General features: G+C 39.5%; 1 protein-coding gene across 5 annotated transcripts in view; it reads left to right on the plus strand.

The window, feature by feature from the left end:
• Positions 1 to 26,399, plus strand: part of actn1 (actinin, alpha 1) — a 69,962-nt gene that overhangs the window by 36,081 nt on the left and 7,482 nt on the right. For 3 of the 5 annotated variants that reach the window (XM_079694185.1, XM_079694181.1, XM_079694183.1), the window contains exons 4-17: positions 4,416 to 4,502; positions 5,243 to 5,330; positions 6,381 to 6,459; positions 7,008 to 7,089; positions 11,917 to 12,002; positions 16,242 to 16,334; positions 17,740 to 17,970; positions 19,091 to 19,238; positions 19,937 to 20,087; positions 20,569 to 20,677; positions 21,303 to 21,443; positions 22,799 to 22,981; positions 23,323 to 23,457; positions 23,926 to 24,105. In XM_079694185.1, the coding sequence (XP_079550311.1) occupies positions 4,416 to 4,502; positions 5,243 to 5,330; positions 6,381 to 6,459; positions 7,008 to 7,089; positions 11,917 to 12,002; positions 16,242 to 16,334; positions 17,740 to 17,970; positions 19,091 to 19,238; positions 19,937 to 20,087; positions 20,569 to 20,677; positions 21,303 to 21,443; positions 22,799 to 22,981; positions 23,323 to 23,457; positions 23,926 to 24,105 (1,793 nt within the window). Of the gene's footprint in view, positions 1 to 4,415; positions 4,503 to 5,242; positions 5,331 to 6,380; positions 6,460 to 7,007; positions 7,090 to 11,916; positions 12,003 to 13,318; positions 13,405 to 16,241; positions 16,335 to 17,739; positions 17,971 to 19,090; positions 19,239 to 19,936; positions 20,088 to 20,568; positions 20,678 to 21,302; positions 21,444 to 22,798; positions 22,982 to 23,322; positions 23,458 to 23,925; positions 24,106 to 26,399 lie in introns of all 5 variants that reach the window. The other 2 variants (XM_079694184.1, XM_079694182.1) reach the window with 2 other exon arrangements.

Here is a 26,399-nt window from a genome sequence, read left to right on the forward strand (position 1 = left end):
AACCCCACTGCAGTCAGCATGTCGTTGTGTCCCTGAGACACTTCACCCCAAATTGCTCCTGTGGGGATTGTCCACAGTATTGAGTATGTGAGTCACTTTGGATAAAAGCGTCTAACATGTGACATGTCATGTAATGAAATGCACTGTTGGCAAATATCTTAAGGCAAATATCGTGTTAGTATTATTACTGAAACTCAGGTGCCGTGTTGGCAATACTATTGAACAATCTGAAGCTATACCAAGCTGTGAGAAGTCAAAACTAAGGCTGATAGTTGCCCTAGAATAAATGGAACATGTAACTATCCAGGACTATATTTTAATAACCAAATAATCTGTAGCGTAAATGTAATCTATAAAATCACTAAAGTATTAAATAATGCCCGTCACGTTTTCCAGAGCCAAAATAAATGTCTTGGCATTCTGATGAAGCTAAAATGAATAGATCTGCTATCAAAGAAGACATCTCAGACAGTGGTCATTTAATCTTCTGTAGATCAAAGATTTGTAAGGAGTTATTAAAGTGATCTTACAGAAGATTTTCTAAAAAAAAATTAAGAAAATAAGACAAAAAAAATGACCAAACATGGAGATGATTTTTCTTGCTCAAGAGTCAGAAGAAAAGCTCTTAAACCAGACCGGCATTCCAGACAGATTATCTCCTGAAATCCCTCCTGGTGGAGCGGATCTCTGCTCCCTGCCGTTAGCCTTCAACCCGGGGACTATTTTATTATTTATCTTTTTAATTTCATTTAATTATTTTTTTAATATAGTGATTCAAGCCAAATATAGTCACTTTTTTCTGTGATTTTATTGAAAAGAAATTGATCAAAAGGATACCAAAATAAATATATGATTTTATTTTATTTAACCTTTATTTAACCAGGTGATAACATTGAGACAAAATCTAATTTACAATGCTGACCTGGCCAAGAAGGCAGCAACGTTACACGTTCTTACACATAACACAGACATATAAAATACAGAGAACACAACTAAGTAAAGAAAAGACGAACAGCAGTCACTACATTGAGCACATTAGGGACAGTAAGATAGGTACACTAATTATTACTGCAAGAGCAGCTGGTGGTAAGGACCTCAGACAACTTCAATTTAAAACAGGCTATAGGGACAAGTGCCCTCAGTTTGAGGCTTGATTGAAGGTCATTCCAAGACCAAGGACCAGAATAAAAAGCCTCAGTCCACACAGCAGGAACCTGGAACCGTGTCCAGGCACTGGGTCTGAGGTTGTTAGAGTCACAAACTGGAGCAAATCTGGCACATATGTACAGTGGAAGCTTTCCTAAAATGGCTTTATACAATAATAAAAACCAATGCTGCATCCTACGCATACTAAGTGGGGACCATCCAGTTAGGCTATACAGTTTGCAATGATGAGTCCTATAGGGTGCATTTGATATGTATCGCAGTGCAGCATGGTAGAGTGGGTCAAGTTTGGCCAAAACAGTGGGACAGGCAAATCTATAGATTGTATCACCGTAGTCCAGCTGGGACAGGAATAAGCCAGAGACCAACCTTTTACGGGAAGAAGTTGAAAAACAACGTTTAAGTCTGTAAAGGAAGCCAAGAGTGAATTTCAATTTCTTAGTTAGAACTTCAATGTGGTGTTTCAAGTTTGGATTTCTGTCCAACCAAAAGCAGGTTCCTGAAAAATCTGAATTCATCAGAGGTGGGAGAAGTACTCAGATCTGGTACTTGAGTAAAAGTAGAAGTACTCAGATCTTCTACTTGAGTAAAAGTAGAAGTACTCAGATCTTCTACTTGAGTAAAAGTAGAAGTACCAGAGTGTAGGAATACTCTGTTACAGTAAAAGTCCTGCATTCAAAATGTTCCTCAAGTAAAAGTAGAAAAGTATTATCATCCAAATATACTTAAAGTGTATATATATAATATATATATAGGAGTTTGTTGTGGGTTTGGGATAAAACAAGAAGGGGGGGGGGGGGGTTATGGGGGAGAAGTTTCAAAGGGAATTAGCAGGATTTGTGTGTCGTCCCCCCCCCCCCACGTTGATCAGTCATGTTCGTCAGGGCTAATCTCAACATGGATCTGCAGCTCTTTCTGCTTCTTAATTCAATCCGAGCCGCTCTTCACGGTGTGTTACATGTTCAGACAGAGCCATGTCGCACTGGGGAAGAAGAGAGAGAGTGTGTGTGTGTGTGTGTGTGTGTGTGTGTGTGTGTGTGTGTGTGTGTGTGTGTGTGTGTGTGTGTGTGTGTGTGTGTGTGTGTGTGTGTGTGTGTGTGTGTGTGTGTGTGTGTGTGTGTGTGTGTGTGTGTGTGTGTGTGTGTGTGTGTGTGTGTGTGTGTGTGTGTGTGTGTGTGTGTGTGTGTGTGTGTGTGTGTGTGTGTGTGTGTGTGGGGAGGGTGGGGGTAGCTCGTCCCCTGCGCCTGATTGGATTAGAGGGAGAAGCGAATGATTGTTGAAGGCGAGCAAACAGGGTGACATGTTGAGGGGATTTTCATTATCGACATTGCAGAGAGGAGTTCATTCACAGCCTCTGTCTGCACACACACACACACACACACACACACACACACACACACACACACACACACACACACACACACACACACACACACACACACACACACACACACACACGTCGCTGACTGACAGCCTAACGAGTCCAATTATCGAACTGAATCATTGCTCGTTTCATTCAGAAGAGACTAGAGCTCAATAGGATTCGGATGCATGAATGGAGCACGGACCGCGCGTTGCCAAAGCGTCAAACGATTAAGAGATTATAAAGAAAATAAACAATGTAGAGTTCATTTTAATCAAGGAACATGCAGACAAACAATTAAGAAACTGTTATTACTAACTGTGTTATTTCTCCAGCAGTACACACAGTGTGAATAACAATGTTTCCACGGTTTCATGTTGAATTAGAGCCAACATGTTCTTGTGAAGGACTGTTTCATATTCATGGGTTTATCTCATAATAGCTGTTATGAAAAGCCTTTTTCTGTGAATTAAATCCTGGACAAATTAAAAGTATTTTGTGCAAAATGAGCATTACAGTTTCAAGTGAAATTATAACAAGAAAAACAAACGTATGAATATGTTAACGTGCACACACAGGGTCATCAAATTAAAATGTTATTGAACTGAATATGCAAGATCAAAAGCCAACTATCAACACTTATTTGTGACACTTTCTAAGACTTCTAGGCATTAAACTTTAGTTTCAACAACAGTATTTATTATATATTTCAGTGTAAAGCATATCTTTTCACAAACGTCTTAAAACTCTTTTGAAACAACTGTTTTAAAGCACCTTAGTTTTGCAGGTATTTGGTCCAGGGTGTCCGCGGTGTCTTAAAAAGTATTACAAGTTGATAAATCAATTTAGCGAAAATGAAGGCTATTACAAAGTATTAAACGGCATTTTCCAAGGTGTCACATTTTGTAGCTTGTTTTCAATAAGTATATAAATGGTCCAAAGAGGTTGTATTCTACAGTCTGCCTGAATGTAATCATTGCGTAGGTGTGTAGTGTGATTCTGTGTAGTTTATTTATGGCATCCCGTTGGGTTTGACGTAATCTGAACAGGACATCGCTCACTGCTTAGCACGAAGGCCCGTGTACGCCGGTTGTTAATAAACATCGTTATGGGGAAATGCAAGTTTGCGTCCAAATGGTTGGAAGATAAGGAGGAAGGACAATCAATACTGTATATAGTCAGTGCATACTTGCCAACCTTTAGACCTCAGAAATCGGGAGCATTTCAAAATGCAAAATTGGGGAGGGGGGACAGACAGTGGTGCGGTTAGCCAAAGTGACAGACCTAATGTAGCGCGCTCTACTAAAGACACGTGTTACCATGGAAACCAAACAATGGTGTAGCTGTATTAAAGTCCGAGTGGAAACAGTCGTGTGTAAATCTGATTTTGTCAGAAATCGGGAGAAATGCGGGAGAAATATGACCCCGGGAGAAGGCAATGAAATCTGGAGTCTCCCGCGATAATCGGGAGGGTTGACAAGTATGAGTCAGTGTGAGGTAAAGTTTGTCGCCAAGGTAACCGGTTAGAACTCGAAGTGGCGATGAGGTCTTAACATTTATGGAAAGGGTCTTAAAAAGTTCTTAAAAGGTTTTACATTAGACTTCAGGATTGCTGCATACACCCTGTGGTCAAATATGGACCTGGTGAAGCTTCAAATAAGCCCAGTGGGTGTTCTGCCTCTTTCTGCACTGTTTGTCATTTGTTATCTGTTTTGTTCGTACAAGTTCAGCAAGATTTCTTTACAAGTTTGGACACAAATGGTATACCAGGATTGCAACACTAAGAGCATTTCCGAAAAAACAACTTTCTACTTGTGAAACTACAAATAAACCTTTCCTAGGTTTTATGTGAAAAATTTAAATTGTTATTTTTTTGTTCTTCTTTCAGAGATCGTAGATGGCAACGCTAAGATGACCCTGGGAATGATCTGGACCATAATCCTCCGCTTCGCCATCCAAGACATTTCTGTGGAAGGTGTGTGTGTGTGTGTGTGTGTGTGTGTGTGTGTGTGTGTGTGTGTGTGTGTGTGTGTGTGTGTGTGTGTGTGTGTGTGTGTGTGTGTGTGTGTGTGTGTGTGTGTGTGTGTGTGTGTGTGTGTGTGTGTGTGTGTGTGTGTGTGTGTGTGTGTGTGTGTGTGTGTGTGTGTGTGTGTGTGTGTGTGTGTGTGTGTGTGTGTGTGTGTGTGTGTGTGTGTGTGTGTGTGTGTGTGTGTGTGTGTATCAGTGCCGCAAGCTTCTTGTTCACTCCTTTTATTGTAAAGACCTGCTCTCTGTCCTCATTTGCATGTGAAAGCGCTTCTCATTGACTCGCTGTCCCTTCTCTCATTGAATGAATAAGGACTGCACATATATCACATACTGTATCTAATGCATGCTGATTACAATATGAACGTTTCACACACTGCTCTTTTGCTCTCCAGACAGACCAGTACCTCTCCACGCTGAACACATATAATGCACTTACTGAGTAATCCAATTTAAATGTCAGGAGTGATCAGCTGTGATTGGCTCGGATTCAGATTCCAGCGCTTCGAGTTTTTAAGTATTTAGTTTAAATGTTTGGGCACAACAACGTATAATAGACTCCTCTGGATAAGTAGAAACACTTTCCATTCACTGCACCTCCCTTTAACCCAGCTGTAAACAGGGATTAGTGAGAGTTTTTCACAATAAAAGCCAGGGCTTTTCAGAATAAAAGCCTGCGTTTCTCCACAGAGACGTCTGCCAAAGAGGGGCTGCTGCTGTGGTGTCAGAGGAAGACGGCGCCCTACAAGAACGTCAACATCCAAAACTTCCACATCAGGTGAGGAACACACACAATGAGCACCAACAGAAACATCAGGATACTTTATTTATCCCGGGAAGATTGGGTTTGTTGCTCCGTTTTAGAATAAATCAAATAGGAATATTTATATAACTAAGAAGAAACATTTGCAATAATACATATAAAATAAATTGAATACAAATATTTATAAAACATACAGTATTAAAGGTGGGGTAGGTAAGTTTGAGAAACCGGCTCGAGATACACTTTGTTATATTCCATGGAATGCTCTTAACATCCCGATAGCAATGAATATCTGAAGTGCTTTGACAAAAAATCCATACAAAAATGTAATCTGTGGAAGCCGTGGCGCTGTAAAAAGCACGACCAATCATCTGAGTCGGCCCGGCTAAAGTAAGTGGATGGCCTACCTGCCTGTCAGCCTTCCATCTGTGCACAAACTTATCTCGTGCCCTCATTGGTCATGTGCGCGTTCGTGTGTGTTGGAGGAGGGGCTCTGTAAGGAAGTGGCAGATTTGTTCCGGTTTTGTATTTTCAAATTCTAGCGCACTCGAGCTGGTTTCTCCAAAATGACCTACCCCACCTTTAAGTGAAATTGTGGAGTAAAAATATAAAATGAAAATATACAGATACAATATACAGAAGTAAAAAACATTGTACTACAATAAATAAAAACAACAGTGATGATAGTCAATGTGTCAGTTGTCTGGAAATACTGACCAATAGGATTTAGCCTTATATCCCCACAGTGGGTTATTTATCCCTCAGTTTTACGTCACAGGATCTGTGTGTGTTGCATTATTGAGAGGAGACGCTGTGATCCTCAGATGAAGATGAAAGAGGAGGTAGAGGAGGGTAGGTCATGAGGAGAGAGGAGAGGAGGTCATGAGAGGAGAGAGCACTTTGAAGTGGACATCAGTCAGGAGATGAGAGGAAACATAATGCCACCCCTCCTGTCCATAGTCTGACCCTGAAGGCAGCATCTCTAAAAGGGAAAGAGAAATAGGGAAAGAAGTGAAGAAGTGGTCATTATGTTTCACCCTCATCACACATGTCTCTCTGTTTCAGCTGGAAAGACGGGTTGGGTTTCTGTGCACTCATTCATCGACACCGTCCAGAACTCATCGATTACGCAAAGCTGCGAAAGGTGAGCCAGTTATGATTTTATATATTACATATTATATGTGATAAACACATAGAGAAGACACACACACACACACACACACACACACACACACACACACACACACACACACACACACACACACACACACACACACACACACACACACACACACACAGGAACACACACACACACACACACAGGAACACACACACACACACACACACACACACACACACACTGTACACACACACACACACACACACACACTCAGACACACACGCACACAGGAACACACACACACACACACACACACACACACAGGAACACACACACACACACACACACACACACACACACACACACACACACACACACACACACACACACATACATACACACACACACAGGAACACACACACACACACACACACACACACACACACACCCACACACACACACACACACACACACACACACACACACACACACACAGCACTCGTTGAGCTGTATGTTTGATACGCGATTGAAGAATCTTTGAAAATATTAAAGATATATTTGCTGTTTCTCAGGACGACCCGATGACCAACCTGAACACGGCCTTCGACGTCGCTGAGAAATACCTGGACATCCCCAAGATGCTGGATGCAGAAGGTGAGCAAACAGTTAAATATTAAAGACAAAAACTGAATTTAACCTGCATTCAAACCCCAAAGTATTCCCTCCAAGAAGTGAAAGAGACCAGACGACTTCTATAACACCTGCCAGAGATCACCGCGCTCTGCAGAGGCGTGAAAACGGAAGAGCTGCACAGTGTTTCTGCTGCAGCGCTGAGATGCTGACTCATATCTCCGTTTAGGACTCATTCCTGCAGATCTCTATCTCTTTGATTGAGAGACCCCTAGTGGCAGGAAGACTTAAACACATTGAACACATTGAACTCATTGAAGACATTGAACTCATTGAAGACATTGAACACATTGAACACGTTGAACACATTGAACACGTTGAACACGTTGAACACGTTGAACACATTGAACACATTGAACTCATTGAACACATTGAACTCATTGAACACATTGAACACGTTGAACACGTTGAACACGTTGAACACATTGAACACATTGAACACATTGAACACATTGAACTCATTGAAGACATTGAACACGTTGAACACGTTGAACTCGTTGAAGACGTTGAACACGTTGAACACGTTGAACACGTTGAACACATTGAACACATTGAACTCATTGAACACGTTGAACTCATTGAACACATTGAACACGTTGAACACGTTGAACACGTTGAACACATTGAACACGTTGAACACGTTGAACACGTTGAACACGTTCAACACATTGAACACATTGAACACATTGAACACATTGAACACGTTGAACTCATTGAACACATTGAACACGTTGAACTCATTGAACACATTGAACTCATTGAAGACATTGAACACGTTGAACACATTGAAGACATTGAACACATTGAAGACATTGAACACGTTGAACACGTTGAACTCGTTGAAGACGTTGAACACATTGAACACATTGAACACATTGAACACATTGAACACATTGAACACATTGAACACGTTGAACTCATTGAACACATTGAACTCATTGAACACATTGAACACATTGAACACATTGAACTCATTGAACACATTGAACACATTGAACACATTGAACACATTGAACACATTGAACTCATTGAACACATTGAACTCATTGAACACATTGAACACATTGAACACATTGAACTCATTGAACACATTGAACACATTGAACTCATTGAACTCATTGAACACATTGAACACATAGAACACACATTGAACTCATTGAACACATTGAACACATAGAACACATTGAACACATTGAACTCATTGAACACATTGAACACGTTGAACACATTGAACTCATTGAACACATTGAACACATTGAACACATTGAACTCATTGAACACATTGAACACATTGAACTCATTGAACACATTGAACACATAGAACACACATTGAACTCATTGAACACATTGAACTCATTGAACACATTGAACTCATTGAACTCATTGAAGACATTGAACACATTGAACTCATTGAAGACATTGAACACATTGAAGACATTGAACACATTGAACTCATTGAACACATTGAACACATTGAACACATTGAACTCATTGAACACATTGAACACATTGAACTCATTGAACACATTGAACTCATTGAACTCATTGAACACATTGAACACGTTGAACACATTGAACACATTGAACACGTTGAACACATTGAACTCATTGAACACATTGAACACATTGAACACATTGAACTCATTGAACACATTGAACACATTGAACTCATTGAACACATTGAACACGTTGAACACATTGAACTCATTGAACACATTGAACACATTGAACACATTGAACTCATTGAACACATTGAACACATTGAACTCATTGAACACATTGAACACATAGAACACACATTGAACTCATTGAACACATTGAACTCATTGAACTCATTGAAGACATTGAACACATTGAACTCATTGAAGACATTGAACACATTGAAGACATTGAACACATTGAACTCATTGAACACATTGAACACATTGAACTCATTGAACACATTGAACACATTGAACACATTGAACTCATTGAACACATTGAACACATTGAACACATTGAACTCATTGAACACATTGAACACATTGAACTCATTGAACACATTGAACACATTGAACTCATTGAACACATTGAACACATTGAACTCATTGAACACATTGAACACATTGAACACATTGAACACATTGAACTCATTGAACACATTGAACACATTGAACTCATTGAACACATTGAACACATTGAACACATTGAACTCATTGAACACATTGAACTCATTGAACACATTGAACACATAGAACACATTGAACTCATTGAACACATTGAACACATTGAACACATTGAACACATTGAACTCATTGAACACATTGAACACATAGAACACTCATTGAACACATAGAACACATTGAACACATAGAACACTCATTGAACACGTTGAACACATTGAACACATTGAACACATTGAACACATAGAACACACGTTGAACACATTGAACTCATTGAACACATTGAACACATTGAACACATTGAACTCATTGAACACATTGAACTCATTGAACACATTGAACACATTGAACACATTGAACACATTGAACACATTGAACTCATTGAACTCATTGAACTCATTGAACACATTGAACACATTGAACACATTGAACTCATTGAACTCATTGAACACATTGAACACATTGAACACATAGAACACACATTGAACACATTGAACACATTGAACTCATTGAACTCATTGAACTCATTGAACACATTGAACACATTGAACACATAGAACACACATTGAACTCATTGAACACATTGAACTCATTGAACACATTGAACTCATTGAACTCATTGAAGACATTGAACACATTGAACACGTTGAACACGTTGAACACGTTGAACACATTGAACACATTGAACTCATTGAAGACATTGAACTCATTGAACTCATTGAACTCATTGAACTCATTGAACTCATTGAACACATTGAACACATTGAACACATTGAACACATTGAACTCATTGAACTCATTGAACACATTGAACACATTGAACACATAGAACACACATTGAACTCATTGAACACATTGAACTCATTGAACACATTGAACTCATTGAACTCATTGAAGACATTGAACACATTGAACACGTTGAACACGTTGAACACGTTGAACACATTGAACACATTGAACTCATTGAAGACATTGAACTCATTGAACTCATTGAACTCATTGAACTCATTGAACACATTGAACACATTGAACACATTGAAAAAAATTGAACACATTGAACACATTGACCACATTGAACACATAGAACACACGTTGAACACGTTGAACACGTTGAACACGTTGAACACGTTGAACACATTGAACACATTGAACACATTGAAGACATTGAACTCATTGAACTCATTGAACTCATTGAACACATTGAACACATTGAACACATTGAACACGTTGAACTCATTGAACACATTGAACACATTGAACTCATTGAACACATTGAACACATTGAACTCATTGAACACATTGAACACATTGAACACATTGAACACATAGAACACGCATTGAACTCATTGAACACATTGAACTCATTGAACACATTGAACTCATTGAACTCATTGAACACATTGAACTCATTGAACACATAGAACACGCATTGAACTCATTGAACACATTGAACTCATTGAACACATTGAACACATTGAACACATTGAACACATTGAACACGTTGAACTCATTGAACACATTGAACACATTGAACTCATTGAACACATTGAACACATTGAACTCATTGAACTCATTGAACTCATTGAACTCATTGAACACATTGAACACATTGAACACATTGAACACGTTGAACTCATTGAACACATTGAACACATTGAACACATTGAACACATTGAACACATTGAACACATTGAACACATTGAACACGTTGAACTCATTGAACACATTGAACACATTGAACACATTGAACACATTGAACACATTGAACACATTGAACTCATTGAACACATTGAACACATTGAACTCATTGAACTCATTGAACTCATTGAACACATTGAACACATTGAACACATAGAACACGCATTGAACTCATTGAACACATTGAACTCATTGAACACATTGAACTCATTGAACTCATTGAACACATTGAAGGCACATCTTCATATTTAATGTCTCCTGAAAAGTGAAAGTGTATTTTCTGCTGATTAATTTCTGTGTTTTTGCAAAGCCCCTCCTCACATCTGGGACCTCCACTTCCTGTTTCTCAGTTAACCTGTGTTTACCTCCTCCCCCTCCCCCGTTACCTCCCTCCCTCCTCCCTCATTACCTCCCCTCGTTACCTCCCTCGTTACTTACCTCCCCATCTCTTGTTACCTACCTCCCCCTCGTTACCTCCCTCCCTCGTTACCTCCCTCCCTCCTCCCTCATTACCTCCCCTCGTTACCTCCCTCGTTACTTACCTCCCCATCTCTTGTTACCTACCTCCCCCTCGTTACCTCCCTCCCTCGTTACCCCCTTCCCTCGTTACCTCCCTCCCTCCTCCCTTGTTACCTACCTCCCCCTCTCTTGTTACCTACCTCCCCCTCGTTACCTCCCTCCCCCTCTCTTGTTACCTACCTCCCTCCTCCCTCGTTACCCACCTCCCCTTCCCTCGTTACCTCCCTCCCTCCTCCCTCGTTACCTACCTCCCCCTCTCTTGTTACCTACCTCCCCCTCCCTTGTTACCTCCCTCCCTTGTTACCTACCTCCTCCCTCGTTACCTCCTCCCTCGTTACCTCTCTCCCTCCCTCCCTCGTTACCTCTCTCCCTTGTTACCTCCCTACCTCGTTACCTCCCTCCCCCCCCACAGACATCGTGGGCACAGCCCGTCCGGATGAGAAGGCGATCATGACGTACGTCTCTAGCTTCTACCACGCCTTCTCCGGCGCTCAGAAGGTATCCTGGAGCAGCGTCTCCCCCCTCCTCACCTCCTTCCCTCCTAACACCTTCTCTTCCTGCAGGGGTCACTCTCCTTCACTTTCTCCGCATGGTTCACCAAGTGCATGCTGGGACGACGTTTTTTTCCTCAGAGGCGATGAGCACACATGCATCTCCAGTCTATCTCGAGTGTCTCGGTTCCCCATCCTCATTTTGATTTAATAACATTTGGGAGGCGCGGTGAAGATCCCCTGATAACAGACGGAGAGGAACTAGCCTGAAGCCTTGCCTGCCATACATATATTAACATTTTTATTTGATACGCTTAATTGTTTTCTTGTTTCTCTGCAAGATACCAGCGGTGTATCAGACTGCTCTCTGGTAGTTTAACGGATAACAGGAAGTCAGAGAGTCTTGGAGAAACAGCTGTGTTTAAGAAACTCGGATAAAGAAATGCCTGTGTTTATAATCAGAGAGCGTGGAGGTCACAAGGCTGGCTCTTAAATCAATTAAGTTGAGTTACAGGACACAAAGAAATACAAGGTTTAAAAAGTTACACCTCATCAAACTGTACCAAAAGGTTTGAAGCTTAAGAACTTAAGAAGTCTTTTCGATCGGTTTCAGTCTCGGATTTCTTTTGCAAAAAGATGACTTTGAAAAACATTGCAATCAAAGCTTTATTTTGAAAACCTTAATACTGTAGAAGCTTTGAATAAAAAAAGATGTTGGTAGAGCCCTAATTTTTTCAAAATAAAAGACTGAAATGTCTCCGCCTCCTCAGGCATGTTTTGCAAGATATATTTGACCACATTTTTTATAATATTTTTGGACCACCGGCTGTTAATGTAAGGATTTATTTCCGACTTCCTACCTTTCAAATTCCCTCACATGTATCCTAATATTTCTAGTGAGTTTGTAAGGTCCAAAAGTCAAAATGTCTTGTAAGAAATATGGATTTATTGCATTCAAAGCTTTATTTTGAAAACCTAAATACTGTTGGAGCTTCTAATAATTAAAAAAAGATGGTGGAACCCTTATCCTTTCAAAATAAAAGACTGCCATGTCTCTGCCCAACTAACTCAATCATTCTATTCTACTTCCTGCCGTACATATTTTTATATTTTGAAAAGAAGACTTACCCACTCAAAGACCTTCTAGTGAGGCTGGAGATGCATGTTGCTGTGGTGCTCCTCTTCCTCCTTTGGTGCTCCTCTTCCTCCTGCGGTGCTCCTCCTCTTCCTCCTCCTGCTGTGGCGGCGCCCCCTGCTGGTCCTCTTGTTTCTGCACTCTTTTACTCTCATGCATTTCCCCTCTCTCCCCCCCTCTTCCTGCAGACATCATTAGCACGTTGCGGCCGGATGAGAAGGCCGTCATGACTTATGTGTCGTGTTACTACCACGCCTTCTCAGGCAAGCAGAAGGTGAGCAATTAAAAAAATAAAATCAGCCAATCTCCGAACAATCATCAAATACCTGCCGAAGAGGCGGCAGAGAATTAAGATAGTGTTTTTACTAATATTTATTTTTTGGGTCGGTTATATTTGATTTAAAACGCTGAAAAATAGCAAACTAACTACTATTTAACTATATTTTTTATAGCCTAACCCTACTTTTACTTGAGGAACATTTTGAATGCAGGACTTTTACTGTAACAGAGTATTCCTACACTCTGATATCTGAGTACTTCTACTTTTACTCAAGTACAAGATCTGAGTACTTCTACTTTTACTCAAGTACAAGATCTGAGTACTTCTACTTTTACTCAAGTACAAGTTCTGAGTACTTCTACTTTTACTCAAGTACAAGATCTGAGTACTTCTACTTTTAATCAAGTACAAGACCTGAATACTTCTACTTTTACTCAAGTACAAGATCTGAGTATTTCTACTTTTACTCAAGTACAAGTTCTGAGTACTTTTACTTTTACTCAAGTACAAGATCTGAGTACTTCTACTTTAACTCAAGTACCAGATCTGAGTACTTCTACTTTTACTCAAGAACAAGATCTGAGTACTTCTACTTTTACTCAAGAACAAGATCTTAGTACTTCTACTTTTACTCAAGTACAAGTTCTGATTACTTCTACTTTTACTCAATTACAAGACCTGAGTACTTCTACTTTAACTCAAGTACAAGTTCTGAGTACTTCTACTTTTACTCAAGTACAAGATCTGAGTACTTCTACTTTAACTCAAGTACAAGTTCTGAGTACTTCTACTTTTACTCAAGTACAAGATCTGAGTACTTCTACTTTAACTCAAGTACAAGTTCTGAGTACTTCTACTTTTACTCAAGTACAAGATCTGAGTACTTCTACTTTTACTCAAGTACAAGTTCTGAGTACTTCTACTTTTACTCAAGTACAAGATCTGAGTACTTCTACTTTTACTCAAGTACAAGATCTGAGTACTTCTACTTTTACTCAAGTACAAGTTCTGAGTACTTCTACTTTTACTCAAGTACAAGATCTGAGTACTTCTACTTTAACTCAAGTACCAGATCTGAGTACTTCTACCACCTCCGGTCACATCTAAACAAAAATAAATTGCAATAAAATAAAAAATCGAACTGATTAAACAAAAGAAAAAACAATATAAATAAAATTAACTAAAAAGAGATAATACAAAATGGAAAACAGGCTTGATCTTACTTTACATATTTAAATATAAATTCCAAACATTTAAACGTCTGCTCACAGAAGTATGACTGCACATCCTCGTCTCCTTATAAGGCCTCTCAGCAGCAGCTATGTGTATGAAGCTCTGCACTCTGTAAAAGGAGAACTACACACACTCTGCAGGAGGCTGGAAAACCCTCGGCAATAAAACCTAAAAATATGTATCGCATTTAAACAGTTGTGGCTTATTTGTAGGAGATATACCTGCAGGAGTTTAGGTGCTGTGAATGTGTTGCCTGGTTACAAGTTTGAGCGACAGATAATCTAAAAGGACACGGTCAATACCGCCTTTAAAATAAAACGTCCTATCCACAAACCAGTTATTGTGCATGTTAGTGTAACGACAGACACACATGGATCTATTTTGATTTTAATTTAACACTTTAAAATATTTATGAAAAGTTACATTTTTAGCTGGAAAGACTAGAATCAGAGTGAGAAAATATATATTGGTGGACAAACAAGTGAACCACGTTTAATCGATGCTCGTTTGTAGGCAGGGGGAGTGCATTGTTATTAAAAAAGGTCGATTAAGGGTTGCCAGATTTGATCAATTTTAAATTGAGTCCCTCTCAATGAGTATATATTTGTTTCCAAATGCAGATGCTGCATGCCATCTGTCATAAATACAGAGTGGATTTAGTCATAACAGTCTCTATTTTATCTCGCCAAAGACATGAGAATCAGCAGGTTTTGATAATAAACACATCCGTAAATGATCTCCGAGCTGCTGATGATCTTCCAGGCTCTGTGCATGCTGCTTCAATCTCTCTTTTATTTTCTCTGTGCTGCTGATTTCTACGATCTCTGCTGACCGCCATCTCACACCCAACGGGGTAATGGACTACGTGTTGTCATGGAAACTCATGCATCACCCAGTCCAGTGATGGAGACTGGGAGGCCAATGTTGAGCAAGTGTTGTGTCAAGATGGGGATTGTAGCTTTCTGGGGCTTTAAAAAAAACAAAACAAGCCTTAAACAGAACTTCCTGTATACAGGTACTCTGAGGCTTTTATTTTGAAAACAAGTCTAATCCTTAGCTTCCTCTAACAACACAGTTACTCTGTGGGGCTTTTATTTTGAAAAACAAGTCGAATCCTAAGCTTTCTCTAGTCTATGGGGTTTTATTTTGAAAAACATTGCTCTTCCTGAGCTTCCTTTAGGTACAAAGGAATTTTCTTCTGATTTTATTTTGAAAACAAGCCTCTAAGAGAGCTTATATAGTTACTTTATAGGGCTTTTATTTAAAGAAAAAGCCTCCCATATTAAGTAAACCATCACTCTCTTAGGCTTTTATTTTGAAAGACATGCCCCTTTAGGAGCTTAAATTGGGGTTTTATTTTGAAAAACAGGCCAAACTTGATCTTCCTGCAACTATACAGTTACTTTCTGGGTTTTTTATTTTGAAATCAAGCCTCTCCATAACCTTCAGTATTACATAGGTACTCTATTATGCTTTTATTTTGAAAAAACAAGCCTCGAACAGAGCTTCCTTGAATTTCCTCCTATTTAACTCCCTTTACTCCTCCTCCTCCTCCTCCTCCTCCTCCTCCTCCTCCTCCTCTTCCTCCTCCTCTTCAGGCGGAGACAGCGGCGAACAGGATCTGTAAAGTTCTGGCGGTGAACCAGGAGAACGAGCAGCTGATGGAGGACTATGAGAAGCTGGCCTCTGATGTGAGCACCCCCCCTCCCCAACACACACACACACACACACACACACACACACACACACACCATGTTTACATCACTTCAGGGGACATTACATTGACTTACATGCATTTCCTGGAGACTTATCCTAACCTTAACCAACACATGCCTTATGTCCCCATAAGGGAGGCGAGTCCCCACACGTGACTGTGTATACAGATGTAGGTCCCCACAAGGATAGCAATGCTAGCACACACACACACACACACACACACACACACACACACACACACACACACACACACACACACACACACACACACACACACACACACACACACACACCTGTTATTCCTTTACTCGTCCTGCACCTCCTCTCTCTCCTCCTGACTCTCTCCTCTCCTGGGGGGGTGCTCTGTGTGGTTAGAAACAGTGGTTTGAGGCGTAAGAGTGGAAAAATATCTCATATTTATATAGTTTTTGCATTTTTTTAGCTAATTTTCAACGAACTGCAAACCATTTTCTGCAAATACTTTCCCAAAGCATTTTATTTTTGCTTAACATGCTGGAAGTTTTGGGTTTCAGTTTATACAATTATTTTGCAAATCATTTCTTATTCGTTAAAGTTGCTTTTGGACTTTTTGTGGTGCATTTAAGGGCCTGTGGAAGGTTGAGACATTTGAAACTCCAGCATTAGTCCCTGTACTTGAATGCACCAATAAAGAAGACTCACTATTTATGAAAGATCTTTAAAAGAAACAAGATTTAAAATGATTATCTTTATTTTTACATTTGAGCTTTACTGATAAATAACTAAATATTAAATTATATTATTGCAGATACTGTTCCTTTTATGTATTGATGCATAATAAAGGCTGCTAAATAACCAGAAAATACTGCAGATAATTGCAAATAAATCTGTTAAAAGTTAAGAATTTCACAACCAAAATTTAAGAATATGTATTAAAATGTTTGCTCCTCTTATCGGTCCATGACAAATCAGCTGAAATATCTTCATTAGATTTTTTAAAACTTCTCCAAAGACTAAAAAAGTCCAGTAATCCTTCCAGGCGTTACTAGTTTGAAGATAACTTTTCCTTTGATGATTTAAAAAAGTTATAGCTAAGGAAAATTGTCAGCAGCTTTAAAATGAACACACACATGTTGCTAAATGTGCTAAAACATGCAAAAACACGTGTATGCTTTTAATCAGAAATAAAAAGTAATTACGGTGACATTACATTAAGTTCCAGGAAATGAACAACAAAACTCATCCTGTGTTCTCTCCTCTCATTTCCCACATGAACTACATCCATTGCACCTCATCTATTTCCCCCTCATCTGCATGGTGCTCCCTTTTCTTCCCCTCAAATTGAACTTCCTCCATCCTCTTCCCCCCCCCCCCCACACACACACACACACACACTCACAGCTGTTGGAGTGGATCCGGCGCACCATCCCCTGGCTGGAGAACCGCCTGCCGGAGAACACCATGGCGGCCATGCAGCAGAAGCTGGAGGACTTCAGGGATTACCGCCGCCTTCACAAGCCGCCCAAAGTGCAGGAGAAATGCCAGCTGGAGATCAACTTCAACACGCTGCAGACCAAGCTGAGGCTCAGCAACCGGCCCGCCTTCATGCCCTCCGAGGGGAAGATGGTGTCGGTACGTTTCACACACACACATTATAAAGTCCTGCAGAAACGTTCGAGATGCAATCATTTTTAATGCTATTTCATTTATATTTCAGAAATATTTTGGATTGTTTATTTCTTGTCTTAATATCTCTTATGCACATTGCCTTGTGTTGTTTATGCTGCTGCAACGCAAACATTTCCCAAATTGGGATCAATAAAGTATCTATCTATCCATCTACCTATCTACCTATCTACCTACCTACCTACCTACCTACCTACCTACCTACCTACCTACCTACAGTACTTAAATGTAATTAAATAAAACAGAATCAAAATATGTATTTATTAACAAGTTAAAGTCAGAATAAAATGTCCTTGTTATGTCAGTAGTGTGTGCAGTGACACTCTAAAATGTCATTATTTAGTAAGTGATATTATATAATTCTTTTTCTGCACCAAACTTTAATTTAAGAATGTGTTTTGTGTATAATGTGTGTACTCCAAAACTATGATACCTAATGACTGAAAGTATTATACTTTCTAGGGAAATTTGAATAAAACATAGTTTTTCAATTTTGTTTAAGACAAGAAGATACTTGGTTAAGAATGTTGAGTTCTTATAATCAAAAAGTGAACTGATTGCATTATCACACACATACACACACACACACACACACACACACACACACACACACACACACACACACACACACACACACACACACACACACACACTACAACAACTAGAAATGATATGTATTCCTGCTAAAACTGCCTAAATTCTGTTTGAATTTTTTTCAAATGCTGCCTGTTGCATAAATAAAATCAGTAGTCTTAGGCTAGCTGTCTTTTTGTCTTAGAAACTTGCCTTTTACAAAAATTAATTGTACGCAAAATAACAGATATTTTTGTTTCACAGTGCAACACTTTCCTCTGATTCCTCAGACACTTACAGGCATTTTTCAAGAAGAAGAATTATGATTGGACTTGCACACGTTTAACACAACTCCAAATAAATCCAAATACATGTTAATGTTGCACGTTTAACTTTAGTGATGTACTATATCAGTCCTGACAATGCCAGTTTCTCCCTCTCTGTTTTTGGTCAGGATACATTCTCAGGTATTGGTTTCTTTCTCCTTGTTCAGGACATCAACAATGCGTGGGGGGGTCTGGAGGGAGCGGAGAAAGGGTACGAGGAGTGGCTCCTCAACGAGATCCGCCGACTGGAGAGACTCGACCATCTGGCCGAGAAGTTCCGTCAGAAAGCAACGATCCACGAAGCCTGGACTGAAGGTAGGGAGGGATTTAAAGAGAGATTATTATATTTATTTTGTTGATTTATAGAGATTTACATATTCTGCATGTTTTCAGGGATAAAGCTTGTATGAATGAGTATGTGACTGGTGTGTACGAAGCTTCAGAATATGGAGAGGAATGAGAGTGGACAGCTTCGTAATAATCCGACAAAAAGTTGTAATATTCAGACAATTAAAGTTATAAATATTTTTTTAAACAAAATTAATTAAATTAGAAAAATGATTAGAAAAATGCTGTAATATTTGGAGGGAAAAGTCATAATATATTTTATGGAAAAAATGCAAGGGAAGTCAACTCGAATATTTCTTTGAAAATGTCTAAAATCTGAGTTAAGTTGATTATCAGTTTTATTTAAAAAAAATATTTTGCATTCTTTCGGAAAAAATCGTAATAATGTCACATATATTACAAGTTTTCTGAAGTGTTATGATTCAATTTGCAAATGAGGCGTCATGTAGTGCTTACTTTTTGTGAATTTTGGAGAAATCCACCGACACACAAAGTTAGTCAAATAAACTCCTGGATGTGGATTTTTTTCACTAGTCTGAAAGAAGACATGTTATGGAAGCGAAATAACCAAAAATCGTTGAATCTATGGCCTCAAAAAGCTCTCTAAACAGGGAAATGTGAGTGTAGACGTAGCTGAGATGTGTGTTGTGTGTCGCCCCCTGTAGGTAAGGAGGCCATGCTGCAGAAGCATGACTACGAGACGGCCTCTCTGTCGGAGATCAAAGCTCTGCTGAAGAAACACGAGGCGTTCGAGAGCGACCTCGCCGCCCATCAGGACCGAGTGGAGCAGATCGCCGCCATCGCACAGGAGTTAAAGTGAGACACCACGAGAGGAGGGAAGAGGATGAAATGTTTCCTTCCACTGATCAATAACATATGAAATACAGTAGGATAGGATGAGAGAGGCATGTTGAGTCCATTCTTCGAAGTCTGCAACAATTTGTCTATCAAAAAATATGAATTGCCTACTATTTTAATTTAACAATTTTATTATTTATCCATATATATAATGAAAATAAAAATATATGTATTTATATATATATATATTATTTTTATATGTATATTTTTTATTTAATTTAATAATTGTATTTTTTATTTTTATTTAATTTATTTAATTTATTTAATTTATTTAATTTATTTAATTTTTTATTTATTTTATTTATTTTATTTATTTTATTTATTTTATTTATTTTATTTATTTTATTTATTTTATTTATTTTATTTTATTTATTTATTTATTTTATATTTGTTAGATTTTTAGGTAATGATGATTCTGTAATGTAATGTGTGTTTGCAGTGAGCTGGACTACTATGACTCTCCCAGTGTGAACGCTCGCTGTCAGAATATCTGCGACCAGTGGGACGCTCTGGGAGCTCTGACCCATAAACGCAGCGAGGCTCTGCAGGTGAGGAGGAGAATACTAAATCCACCAGGAACTGAAGAGTCTCTAAATCCTTCAAATCACTTTTTCAGTGTCAGAAATCATTTATTCGTCCCACAGCGGGGAGACTTACATCGTTCAGCAAAACAGCCCCCATTGATCAACTGTCACAAAAAACAGTAAATGGGGCAGCTTTAGCCAACATTGCGAATTTCCAGCTGTTGTCCCCGGCCAGATGATAGTCACCTTAATCACAATACATCAACAGCATTTTTATATGTAGACAAACATTCAAATAACACGTTGTTAAAGTGAAATCAGCAGCAGCTTTCAGATCTGTTTACCCTCCTTGGTGCAGGAAGAAAGATACATTTAGAGATGAAAGCCTTGCTCACAGCGAGAGGCCGTGAACAGATTTGATTTTCAGGATTCCCACTGGCCTTAAACGTCCTTTCAAGATTCAAGATATGAGGTTTTTAATCTGTGAAAATCCAGTATGTGAAGAACCCTTAAATCCATGTTGATACCCTCAGCTCTCTGTAGGGTCATGACTCAATAGAAGCTTTTTGATTTGAACCCAACAGGACTTTGAAGCTCCTTTTGAAGAAAGAAGCGTGTGTGTGCAATCTTGTTTGTTTTTGCTCCGCAGAGAACTGAGAAGCTTCTGGAAACCATCGACCAGCTGTACCTGGAGTTCGCCAAACGAGCGGCGCCCTTCAACAACTGGATGGAGGGCGCCATGGAGGACCTGCAGGACACCTTCATCGTGCACACCATCGAGGAGATCCAGGTGAGGAGGCTTCATCATGTGACCAGTTTTAGGATTACATACTGTACAGTCAAATGTATTTATGTTTGAGTAATGCTTGTATTCACTTTTGGACAGAGCTAGGCTAGCTGTTTCTCCATTCTAAGCTAAGCTAACCAGTTGCTGACAAACACATGTCCTCTGACACTGGAAAGCTGATAAATACCTTCGAATTTGTATTTGGTTGTCATGTAGGGATGTTACTTGGTCTTACAAGTACACACCAAGTGAAAGTCCTGAAGTTTTACACTATATATTATTATAAAATGAATCATAGTTCCCGCTGATCCTTAAAAAGTCTTCAAAGGTATTTGTGTTACTGACGTTGCATTGTACAATCTCTCTATAATTGACAACATCAGTATATCAGGGTTCTTACGGCCATTAAAAACCTGGAAAAGTCATGGAAATTCAAAATGCTAATTCCAGGCCTTGAAAAAGTTATGGAAAACAATATTTTTTTGGAAAAGTCATGGAAATGTAACTAAAGTTGCATCAAATATAATTTATATTTCATCTAATCGCCGAAATAGTAATACTATAATGATAATAAATACTGTATGGTATAGAAATGAAACGTAAAATGTCATTTAACTAATGAGGTATTTTGCTGGTGAGAGATTTGAGTGGCTTTAGCCTGTAGAAGCTAGTAAGCTATTTGATTTGTTTTAGATAGGTACAACATGTTTCATATGCAGACCTTATTTTCCTGTTCCATGTTAAAATAAACCATTTTCAGTGGTACGCTGAGAAAGAGTCATTGTTTTGGTCATGGAAAATTATGTAAAGGTCATGGAGAAGTCATTGAAAATCATTGGTGAAGAAGTGTATGGACCCTGGTATATATAAAACAAGAAAAGCCAAAAGCCTCTTGCATGCAGGTCTGGTTGGTGGATACAGTGTGTGTAAAATGAGTCTTGAATTTCCTTAAGAGTGGTATCTAAAACGTTTTATATTTAACTTTAATTAACGTTTTGTTACAAATGTGTAAACCAAGCACACAAAGGACGTGAAACAAAATCGAACGGAGAATATATTAAAAGCGCCAAAATGGAGAAGCTAATGTCTTTTTCCTTTGCGGTCTCTTATCAAAAAGTAAAGAAAAAGTTAATTATTATCTGTGTTCAGTATCTCTACTGTATATTAACAGCTGTGGTTTTATTAATTAAATAAAGTAGTTATCTCACTATCAATTGGACGTAGAAGAGCAGAAAGCAGACTCTTCCTGCCTCATACATGTTGAAAAAGCAGCTGTGTTTCTAATGTAGGAAGACAGAGAGTATATTTCCTTTTGTTTGTACGTTACTGTTTTTTTCATTTTCATGTTTGTGCCTCAGGGATTGAGCACGGCTCACGAGCAGTTCAAGGCCACGCTGCCCGAGGCGGACAAAGAGCGGCAGGCGATCCTCGGGATCCACAACGAGATCGCTAAGATCGTGCAGACGTACCACGTCAACATGGCCGGAACTAACCCGTACACCACCATCAACCCTCAGGAGGTCAACGCCAAGTGGGACAAGGTGAGGAACCACCACCAGCAGGAAGACACACTTTGTCTTTTCTTTTCAAGTGAGACAATACAAAAAACATTAGGGGCAACAAAACATAATATAACCGACAAAACAATAACGACAAAAATAGTCAAACATTAGGAACCTAGAACTCATGTGTGAGCACAATCATGTAACATTTACGCACACAGTTATAACACTTGACCAATCTTGCTTCATGTACGGTGCAATTGGGGACCAGTCTCTAACAAACTCATCCAGAGTTCTTCGCAGCACGTGTGGCAACCGCTCCAATGGCAGGATTGACATATATTTAAGTGTAAATGGTGAATGTGTGTGTCCCCTCTCAGGTGCGGCAGCTGGTTCCTCAGAGGGACCAGGCTCTGATCGAGGAGCACGCCCGGCAGCAGAACAACGAGCGTCTGCGCAGACAGTTCGCCAACCAGGCCAACGTGATCGGACCCTGGATCCAGACCAAGATGGAGGTCAGTGCAACACACACACACACACACACACACACACACACACACACACACACACACACACACACACACACACACACACACACACACACACACAGATTTTGGCCACTTTGTGATGTCATAACGATGTGTTGTCTTGTGTAACCATTAGCCAATCAGCAACCAAGGTAACCCCCCCCCCCCCCTTATCACCTGAATCTCCTCCTAGAGCACCATTGTGTTCTCTTTAACCAAATCTCTCTCAGAGGGGCGTGGGGAGGGGCTCCTTATTTTCATCTAAAGTAACAGACAGAGAATCAGCACTTTGGAAACAGGGCGGAAACAGAGGGGATTATGGGTAATGCTGCAATGATCTGTTTGGTGTTTCAGCCAATCAGAGACAGGCTCTGTATATATCTGAGACCTGTGATATATTGATGAAAAACAGTGTGATAGGGGACCTTTAAACTTACCAGTCTACGGTCTGTGCAGGAGATCGGGCGCATCTCGATGGAGATGAACGGCACGCTGGAGGATCAGCTGACTCACCTCCGTCAGTACGAGAAGAACATCGTCAACTACAAGCCAAAGATCGACCAGCTGGAGGGAGACCACCAGCTGATCCAGGAGGCGCTCATCTTCGACAACAAGCACACCAACTACACCATGGAGGTACGAAAGAGACGCAAACCACCAAGTGTTGTTAACCTCTTATGTTTGGAGCTACATTGTATTAAAGAGGCTTCTTGTGGTGTTCCCTCTCCTGTAGTGTGTGCTATAGGTTTTAGTGCATGTAAATGGTCTGCAGAGGCTAAAATCTCTGTGTTCCCTGCAGAAGGAGTTTCTCTCCCACACCCCCCCCCCCTCATGTACGCTAAGGGGCGGGACATCTCTGAGTGGTTGTCTTATTACAAAAGAGCTTATTCTTACTGTAACTGTTGATGTTTGTATACATTGTTTTGAAATGAAACAACGACCACGAAACCCACTGAAATACTTCATCTTATAGAGTAATGCTCGTGAACACACCGCAATTGGAAGAATATAATAATAAGGAGCACCTGAATGCACCACGGGCCTTTTCAGAGGATTTCACAGAGCCAATGTTCAAATGCTCCGTGACTGTTGATGTTTGTGCAAAATGTTCATAGTTTCCCACAAAGAACAGATTTAATGGAGGCAGGACGTTCCTGAAAACCTCAGGAGACTCTTCCGGAGTTAAATCCTGAGTTTGTCCTGACACTGCAGTTTTCCGTCACATTATTATTGATGGTTTTCTTGTTTTGGTTCATCAGCCGAGTGCCGGGGAACCATAAAATAAACCATAACCATAAACCCCCCCCCCCCCCCGACCGCCTGCCAAGAAGGGTTTTCACAGGCCAATAATCCATGTGAATCTTGTTATTGAAATCGTGCACATCAACTGACTCATATTCAGAGTGTGTGTGTATTTAAATGCCACATTGTGTTGGTGTATTTATGCAAATGATACATGTTTTATGTCCTTCTGTATTCTGCTATTCAGCGAGAGGCTGTTTTGTTATGCATTCAGAAGAAAAGCAGAAACAATAATCCTCATAAATACCCGTCATCATTCTGAAGAGGCTTCGTCTGTGTGAATAGAAATCCAAAAAGGAACAGGGTCACTTTTTAAAATGTATTTGTGTCTGGTTAATACTAGTCTGTCAAAAGCAGGCCGTGCTGCAGGTACATTTGATCAATGACTGAACTTAGTACTTTAATACTGTACTCATTTGTTCTCTACTTGAGTATTTCATTTTATGATACTTTAATTTTCACTCTACTACATTTGACTAGACAGGTATTCAATATCTGTAGTGGGTTTGCTGATCTGGATTGATAGCACAAATTAAATAATCAACATGTATCATCGCTATGTAAAAGGTTGATTTCAATGAGGAGTAGAAGATAACAAAAAGTAGAAGGAACAATATTAAATGAACATAGCCGGCATTTTATGAAACATTGAACAAAACAACAACCCCTCACCCACCCCGATGTCTAGCATCAACTATTTCAACCTACACAAAGTTGAAATAGGAATAAAATGAATAAACAAAAAAAACAATGGAAGCTCTGAAAATAAACAAAATAATAATAATCTATCATTTTAAAACAATTAGAAAAAAGATATGAACAAAAACCAGTTGACGAAAAATGATGGTCCGTAATATTTCCTCTCACAAAGTCATGTACATACTTGACAAACACACAAACATGCCCCCAACTATAGATATAGACATACACATAACAGACACATGATACATACAATATATTAAAACACAGCCGAGCAACAGGAGTTGAACCGGCGACCTCTACAGCGACAGGTCCAGACTCTGTATTAGTTCAATCAGGAGGTGAACCCGCGACCTTTCAGTTCCTAATCTAAGTCCTTACAGATTCAGCTTCTGACGCCCTAATAATCAACTTCTTATCAACTGTAAACAAGCCCCCCCAGATCAATATGTTATTCACTCCATCTTTGTCCTCCAAACTCATTTTTATAAACATACAAAACCACATAGAGAGGCGAAGCCCCGCCCATCTACTTCCGCCCCATGGGACCTTATTTCGGAAAAAGTATGTATTGAAGTCAATGGAGAGAGAAAGATTATCTTTCGATCCCGTTTGAATTGTACCACGAATTACTCATATGATGTTTGTCAATCTTAAAAAATCATTTCCATGTAAAAAAAGTCACAGTTTGTCGTAAAACTGTTGAAATATAAGACTATGAAAAATACGCAACTAGAAAGACTACAAATCCCAGAGTCCCGGTCCCGCATGCTGGCTCTTATGGAACCAACTAACTCCCCTTGTGTGTGTGTACAGCTCTCAACATGCCCAGACTTAGAGTGATTTTCACCTCTTTTAATACTTTCCGCCTCATTCTGAAAGAAAGAAGTGAAATGTGCCAACGTGACGGCCGTCTGGGTGTGTGGTGT

Source organism: Notothenia rossii (genome assembly GCF_949606895.1).
Source record: "Notothenia rossii genome assembly, chromosome: 7".
NCBI classification, from domain to species: domain Eukaryota; kingdom Metazoa; phylum Chordata; class Actinopteri; order Perciformes; family Nototheniidae; genus Notothenia; species Notothenia rossii.